The 8332-nt window shown below is 46.4% G+C and overlaps 1 protein-coding gene across 1 annotated transcript; it reads right to left on the bottom strand.

Annotated features, from left to right (window-relative positions):
• Positions 1 to 4267: 4267 nt before the first annotated feature.
• On the bottom strand, positions 4268 to 7833 carry LOC111195436 (uncharacterized). The gene has a single exon (XM_049481635.1). It carries the CDS (start codon positions 7631 to 7633, stop codon positions 4364 to 4366), a length of 3270 nt encoding a protein of 1089 aa, XP_049337592.1. The 5' UTR covers positions 7634 to 7833; the 3' UTR covers positions 4268 to 4363.
• Between the last annotated feature and the right edge of the window lie 499 nt (positions 7834 to 8332).

The raw sequence follows: 8332 nt of genomic DNA, 5'->3' as shown, positions 1-8332 counted from the left end.
TGATTCCGGCCGTCTCGCGCCGCGGTCCAGCTGCACGCGGGGCTCCTTAACCCAGAGACGAGGAAGCATATGCTTGTTTTTGCAGGGGAGGAAGGGGCCAGGTCTCTGAGGAGCGCCTCCAACAAAAGAGACACAATATCAGGCCCTCAGACGCGTGCAATGACTTAAACGGTCCATTGTGCTCTGCGTGAATGGAGGTCTATAGCGGAGGCCCGGTGCGAGGAGGCGAGGCTGTGTTGTCCATTAGCCACATGATTAAGCAGATGACACGGTGGGGCCATAAGAGGTAAATAAAGGCAGCCTTCTGCTACTTCCTGAGCGGGGAGCGACACATGGCCGGAGCCTCGACGAGACCTGCCAGACTGCTCCGTCACAACAGCTGAGAGGGAGCGAGTGGGAGAGCCGGAGAAAGCGAGAGAGCTTGATTAAAAAAGGATGAATAACACAGTCATGGTCTATGTCAGGTGTTAAGTATCTCATTGGGCCATTTGCATGTCAATAGAAGACTTTCTGACACTCGTTTCATCTGCTAGTGTGTGTGTGTGTGTTGAGTGTGTGTTGAATGTGTGTATGATACGCCTCCCGTGAGGAGGGCATTTTCACATTAGTGGCTTTTCACCATGACATCATTCATCAAAAAGGACGTTATTAGCATGCTAGCACCAGAACACAACAAACGCCTCAGAAGACAGATCACTGTAATGAACGGCCTGAGCCATTTGTACAATTTTGGAAACAATCGTACTCATAAAGGACTCATAAAGAGCCGAAGAGGCCCAAACAAAAGGCAAGAAGTAAGACGACTAATATGTTGGAAGGTTGGAGAGGGAAAGGCTGATCAGAGCTAAACTCATGCCACACACTGGCACACTGAGCACCAGAGGAGTAGAAGAATAAGAAAAAAATACAGTCATTGAAGGCATCCAATGAATAATCATATATTGACATTTTTATATATGTTTGGCTAAATCTTTCACTTTCATTGGTATTACATTATTATTAGTTAGTTATTGTATTTGAAGTGCATGCACATTTAGCACTTTTATATTTTTTTTAAAGGGAGAAATGGTCAATATATAGATATTCATTGGTAGGGCTGAATTAAACCCTAGAACCCAAGATTTCTTATTGAGTTTTTATTCTTAACAGTGACAGTTATGTATAATTTGGTAGATATTTACTTTACTATGTCTTGTGGAGTCCCCGAGGGTTAAATTTTGGTGCTTATAAAACGGATTATATTTAAAAACTGCAGTGTAGTTATTTGTTATGCAGGCTTCTTACAACCACACACACGCCGCCAATGTCTTATTTAGTTACAGTAGTAATACTAACCATAAATCAACAGTGTATTATTTGGTAGCCCTTTGCCATTTAGTTTGCCATGTCTTGTGGAGTCCCACAGGGTTCAGTGTTGGGGCCTATAAAACTGATCATATTTACAACTACAGTGTTGTTATATGAAGGTGTGGGCTTACAAACATGCTTTAAATGGTTAAAATTAATTGTCTTCGTTTTTTTTTTTTTTTTTTTTTGCCGCGCGACAGTTTCCACTGTTGCCATGCAGAACTCTCATTCACCTTACTTGTCCATCATCCATCTACTTGGCACTGTTTACAAGCTCTCAGAGGCATTCTCCTTAGGAAGGCTTATTTAATAGGGCTGTAAGTATTGTCATTCTAGTTTTAATGATGATGAGAGGCTAACCTTAGCGTGCTCTTGTCTGTTCCTTCCACCCTCTTCGTCGTGGGACATTCAGGTAACTAATCTGCCTTTAAATATGTCTCCAAGGGAGCGCTGCTAATTAGCACTGAAATTTACTGCCTTCACTTTTATTGACTTGTCCTACTTCTCCGATAATTAACTAATGAGTGAGCTAATGAGCTATGTCATTCACTCATGCTGCTCAATTAAAGTACAGAATCAATTATTGAAAATAGTTTTGCATTTCCGCCACCTCTCGCGGCTCGGACAAGCGCCGCAGAAAGAAGTTCTGCGCTCAGATCAAGAGATCAGAGGAAAGTTTTTTTGGCTTGTTGCTAGTGCTGCTAGCATTAGCACTCGGGAAAACAATAAGGATTCAAGGTGACCGCTAATAAAGCTCTCGCTACACAGCGTAACATAATGAAAGCTTGCTTTTGTAATTACAAATTGATTACTAATATTGCAATACTGTACAATAAGCACAATCTCTTAGTCACTCACCCGTGTTCTTAAATTACGCTTGATATTTAGCAAGCATGCAATGTCGATACCCATAACAGTGCGGCTAATAGTGTTTAGACAGACATCAATGAAAATGAAGCCTCGGTAAGTGCTCGGGATCCGTACAGTAAAACTGCTCTGCTCTTAACTCTGTAGCGTCGTGTACAGTGAGGCGTTGACAATCCTTCTCTGTAAACAGTGCATTAAACAGCTAATCCAAAGCTTTGTGAAAATACTGGCTTCATTAAGGGAAAATAATTAGACACTCTCATTCCCATGTGCTTTCACAGATAATCAACTCCGCGCCTCATTGTTCCAATTCACTCCGCCATCATCCACCTCCATTACGTTTATGGCAAAATCAATACGCTAATATGCTATAGCCTGATATTTCAGCCAGCGTAGGGCAGTTTGGAGTCATGTTCGGAACATCCTGTAACATGCTTTTCCATTGTTTCAGTGCAGTTTAATAGCTGTGTTATCTTCTGCTCTGGTGGGATAGTGGCATGTTGAATGTATGTGAACAGAGTGAGGATAATCATGTCATCACCGTTCACAAGAAAAGCATTGGGCTTATCTTGTATGTAAGGTGTGCTTCGTGGATGCCAGCGCAATGGTCCAAGAGGACTAAAAGTAGGGTGCGGGAAAAAATCGATTTGAGCGTTTCTAACATTGAACGATTCAGAATCGATTCTCATTTTCCACAAATATTTTTTTTTTTGCAGGTGAAGCTACTGTCACACGGAGCTTTTTAACTGTACCGCGGAGCTTAGCTACTGTCGCGCGGAGCTTTTTAACAGTACCGCGGAGCTTAGCTACTGTCGCGCAGAGCTTTTTACCTGTACCGCGGAGCTCAGCTACTGTGCCTCTGAGCTTTTTAACTTTACCGCGGAGCTCTGCAGGACAGTAGATGAAGTCCGCGTGACAGTAGCTGAGCTCCGCAAGAATGTTAAAAAGTTCTGCGCGACAGTAGCTAAGCTCCGAGGTACAGTTAAAAAGCTCCGCGCGACAGGAGCTAAGCTCCGTGGTACAGTTAAAAAGCTCTGCGCAACAGTAGCTAAGCTCTGCGGTACAGATAAAAAGCTCAGTGTGACAGTAGCTAAGCTCCGAGGTACAGTTAAAAAGCTCTGCGCAACAGTCTAGTAGTCTATGGAGAATCACTACACACTGGCTATGCGAATCGGAATGTTTAAGAACATATTGCGCATATACAGCATGTGCAGCAGGGCGAACGTTTACATTACTCCTCACTTTTATCCACTGCTTCACCCCTATTTTAACAATATCCTTTTAATTTATCTTTTAATAATATAAGTTTGGTATTCCTGAATCCGCCATACTTTTAATGATATAAGAAAAAAACAATATACCAACTGCAAACTCTGGAAACAAAGCTAGTTAGCCAGTTGCTGTTGCTCCCTTTACGCTGGCTGGCAACACGTAATGCTCATTGTTGTTGTCATGGTTACGTGTACACTAAGCGAAACTACACATGCACATCATGTTGGATCAGATTACTTGTAGCATTCACATACAGTATAAACAGAGAGTTTATTCAGACTATTGGGGAAAAGTGTACATTTAAACACCTCAGTCAGAATCTAGAATCAGAATGAATTAATTCAGATTAGAGGAAAGCTTTGCATGTAAACATAGCCACTGAGAGTGAGTGTCAGAATGTGGGGGACACACTCAGTATGCAAATAGAAGTTGCCAGAAGCCAAATGAAAAGAAGTTACCAATGGAGACAGACTGAACTCAATTATTCTATGTTGATTCAACTCAAAGATCTCATTCGAATGTATATGTGGACACCAATGTTCACCTAACTCAAAATAGTTGAGTAATGTTTTACAAAAAAATAGACATAAGCTCTATCTGGATAGGATATGTTTCTCAGGTGGTCCTGGGGTAATTTTCTCTTTTATTGGGGTCCTCTGTGATTTAATTACCTACTGTTTTTTTTCTAAACTCCGTGGTATTCCGGTAATTTTATTTCCATCTGGATCCACATCTCTGAGTTTCGTCAACTTGAATATTTAAAATACACCTCATGGATGCACTGGGACGCATCATCAGTGATGTATCCTGAGGTCATCGGGTGTTTCGGGTCTTGCAACATCATACACCCTCACCCAGGCGACCCAGCCGGGGGTGATCAGGCCCCAACTTGCGTCCCAGTAGCAACCCACGGATCTGCCCTCTTCATCCAAAGCCACCTAGTAGCCTTTTCGGCGGCTTCGCTTGCGGACTTGATGGCCCTCTTCTTTGCTGCTCCCACGATGCCCAGGCGGCTGAGGACCTTGCACAGAGACCTCCCTGCAAATCCCCTGCAGCCTACTTCTATGGGCTCGTAGAACGTCTTCCAGCCTCCTCCCCTGCACTCCTCCACAAGCTCCTGGTATTTAGCCCTCTTCCTCTCATTTGCTTCCTCGATGTTTTCTTCCCAGGGCACTGTCAACTCCAGTATGATCAGCTGTTTTGAAGACTGAGAGGTCATGATCATATCTGGACGGAGGGTTGTTATTGCGATCTGCTGGGGGAACCTCATTTGCTTACCCAGGTCGACCTGCAGCTGCCAGTCAGATGCTGTATGGAGTAGGCCTACTGTCGCATGTTTGTTTGTTCTGGGTTTTTCTCCAGCTTTCACAAAATAGATTTCCTTCTTTGGAGCATGATGGTTCTTGCTGGAGCTGATGGCTGAAGCTACACTCTCAGCGACTGCCTTAAGCACCTGGTCATGGCACCAGCGGTAGCGACCATCTGCTAGAGCCTTCCGGCAGCCGCTGAGGAGATGTTCCAAAGAGCCTCTACCAGAGCACAGCGGGCAGGAAGGTGACTCACTTTTCCCCCACACATGGAGGTTTGCTGGGCTTGGCAGGACGTCGTAGACAGCTTGGACCAGGAAACGGACCCGCTGGAAATCCGGCTGCAAGATGTTTGTCCAGGTGATCCTTCGCTTCAGGGCGCTCTCCCACCTTGTCCATGCTCCCTGTTGCCGTAATCCTACTACCCTGCTCAGCTGCTCTTCCTCCACACCTGCTCTAACTTCCTCCTGGATCAGGTGGTGCCTTTCCTTCCCACGTGTCTGGCTAATTAGGATCCTTGGGAAGTACCCCAAGCCTGCTCTGCCTGTTGCCTCAGTGCCCACCAATTCCTTCTGTCTTAGGCGTGACTCTGCCAGCTTCACTGCTTCCCTAGCCTTCCACTTTCTTCCTGTCCTCACCTCGATGCCGGCTGCTGACACTTTGCCTTCCTTTGAGTCCCTATACTGTAGAGCTTCCCTGGTGCGTGCCACCATAAACTCTTCTGTCAAACCCCTGATAGGAAGCTGCAAGATGTTGCTCGTACCATACAGTGCAGCGCTGGTGAGGCTGCGAGGAAGCCCCAGCCGTTTTCGAAGAAAACTGCTGATCCTCCTCTCCATGGACTCAACTGCTGTCATTGGGACTGCGTAAATTAACAGGGGCCACAGGATGCGGGGCAGGATTGAATGCTGGTAGATCCAGGCTTTAAACCTACCAGGCAGGCCAGACTTGTCTACCTTGGTGAGCCAGGTACCGAGTTCTAAAATGGCCTTCTGGATGGCTGCTGAGTCCTTCAGGGTGGAGTCAAAGAGTTTCCCCAAACTCTTCACTGGTTGCTCTGTGATGGTAGGGATGACCGTTCCTGAGATGGAAAAACGGAACTTGTCAATCACCTTCCTTTTTTTCAGGACCATCGATTGTGATTTGGAGGGCTTAAAACTCATCCTTGCCCAGGTCATGAGCTTTTCAAGCCCTTGCAGGATCCACCTGCACCCTGGGACTGACGTGGTTGTTACAGTGAGGTCATCCATAAAGGCTCTGATGGGAGGCTGTCGTACACCTGCCTTAGTCAGGGGCCCTCTGCATTCCACCTCAGCTGACTTGACTAACATGTTCATGGCCAGGGAAAAGAGGACAACAGAGATGGTGCAGCCTGTAATTATCCCTTTCTCAATGCTGTGCCAGTCTGATGTCTCTGCCCCAGAAGTAACTCTCATCCTAAACTTATTGTAGTAATCCAGGATGAGGTCCTTGATCTTACTGGGAACATGGTGGAGGTGGAGAGCGAGTTCTACCAACTTGTGTGGTATGGACCCATAGGCATTAGCCAGGTCCAACCACAACACAGCTAGGTCGCCTTTGTTCTCATGGGCCTCCCGGATGAGTTGCGTAACGACTCCAGTGTGTTCCAGGCAGCCAGGAGCAGAGATCCCTCCCTTCTGTACTGATGGGTCTATATAGCTGTTCTTGAGAAGAAACTCTGTCAGTCTTCGAGAGACGATGCTAAAAAACACCTTCCCTTCCACACTCAGCAGTGAGATGGTTCGAAACTGACTGATGTCTCGCGAGTTCTCCTCTTTGGGGATCCAAACTCCTTCAGCATGCCTCCACTGGTCGGCCACTTTCCCCCTTCTCCAAATTACTTTCAGGATCTTCCACAGATAACGTAGAAGCCCTGGGCAGCGCTTGTAGACCAGATAAGGGGTTCCACTGGGGCCTGGGGCTGACGCTGAATGGGCCGCCTTGACGACCTCCTCCACCTCCTTCAGGCTTGGCTCCTTCAGGTTGAACTCCATTGTAGGGAGATCTGGCCTGATGAGAGCTTTATTGGGCTCCAGCTCCAAGTCTCTCTGAGGATCACTCACAGTGTCCTGGAGGAAGTGATTTACTTGCTCTATAGAGCACTCAAGCTGGCCGCTGCGCTTGTCCCCGAGGAGTTGTTTGGTAACGCCAAAGGGATTTGCGATGAAAGCTGCTCGCCTCCTTGCCCTCTCTTTCGCCCGTCTCCGGTGCCACTCTGCTCTGCGAAGAGTCATCAGCTTCTTGCGCAGGATGTTTTTCAGTTCCAACAAGGGTTTCTTCTCCTCCTCCACTGCAGCCTTATACTGTCTCTTGAGGGTGCGAAGCTCCTGGCGCAAATGATGTATCCGGGTGGCCCTACGGCTCGTTGTGTAGGGAGTGGGTTTTGATTTTCCTTTATCCACCTGTCCAAATCTTTCTGAGGCATAGCTGATGATGATTGTAGTCATTGATGTGAGTCGGCTGTCCACGTCTCCCTTGGCTGTAGCCTGGATGATCTTGGACACATCCTCGTCAAACTGCTGCCACTTGCTCCTCTTGCTGGCTGGGGGCCACTTAATCCGCTGCTGTGGAATTACTCTGCTAGGGTTAAGAGTCTGAGGTACATGGAGGGACTGGGCTCTGTGGGTTGCCTCCTGGCCGGGCTCCTCCTGCGTCTCACCAGGTACAAGACCTGAGCTTTGTACCTCATTTTCTTTGTCTAGGCATTTCATTCTAGCTTTGTGGATCTTCAGGCCACGATGGTTCTTGCACAGCTTTCCACAAATGCATATAACGTTCGTCGTTTGTCCGTTTGCCTGGGTCGTCACCGTGTAGTCCATCCGATTGAAGATCTCATCCTCCCCCCCTCTCGGGATCTCCTGGGGGTATCTCTCTGTCGGGCTTTCCGTAGCTTGATTGGGTCCTCTCTCACGAGAGATGCAGGTTGGGATGCTACCCCAACCTGCCCCAGGTGCCGTCTTTCCGTGCTGCCAACTGTCTCTCCAGTGGTCGACCAAACTGTTCTTGGTTGTCACCTAGCCTATTCCTAGGGGTCACTGGCTGTGCCAGATGTTGAATATTTAAAATACACCTCATGGATGCATTGCATTGACTTAAAATAGTTATTTGTCCACACCTCGGCACCATAATTACACTTTGGGCACACGTTTCCACGGAGATCCACGTACACAAAAGAGAGAGTGGAAATGGAGGAGCTACTGAACACAATGTCACGTAACCGAGAAACCCAAAAAACTCACTGGTCCTCCCGTTTTTTCAATTCCAGTCTGGATTAGAAGTGTGAAATATTTTTCACAGACGTCCCCCTGAGAAACTAATCCCATCTGGATAAGGCTTTATTTGAGTCCAAACTATTGTAACTGTTAACTATAAACTGTTAATTGTGGATTAACAGAGTAGATGACTTCGTAAAATAGCTGAATACAATATGACAAAAAAAAAACTAACAATAACCTTTGTATAATTAATGTACATATATCTCTTTCAGTATTTCACTGATAAAAATCCAGTGCCCCTTT

Source organism: Astyanax mexicanus, chromosome 1 (genome assembly GCF_023375975.1).
Source record: "Astyanax mexicanus isolate ESR-SI-001 chromosome 1, AstMex3_surface, whole genome shotgun sequence".
NCBI classification, from domain to species: Eukaryota; Metazoa; Chordata; class Actinopteri; order Characiformes; family Acestrorhamphidae; genus Astyanax; species Astyanax mexicanus.
This window is presented reverse-complemented; position numbering and strand designations above follow the sequence as displayed.

Bases quoted from the DNA above. Each gene is read 5' to 3' on its own strand.
- LOC111195436 (XM_049481635.1), bottom strand. From the start codon at position 7,633: ATGGACTACACGGTGACGACCCAGGCAAACGGACAAACGACGAACGTT.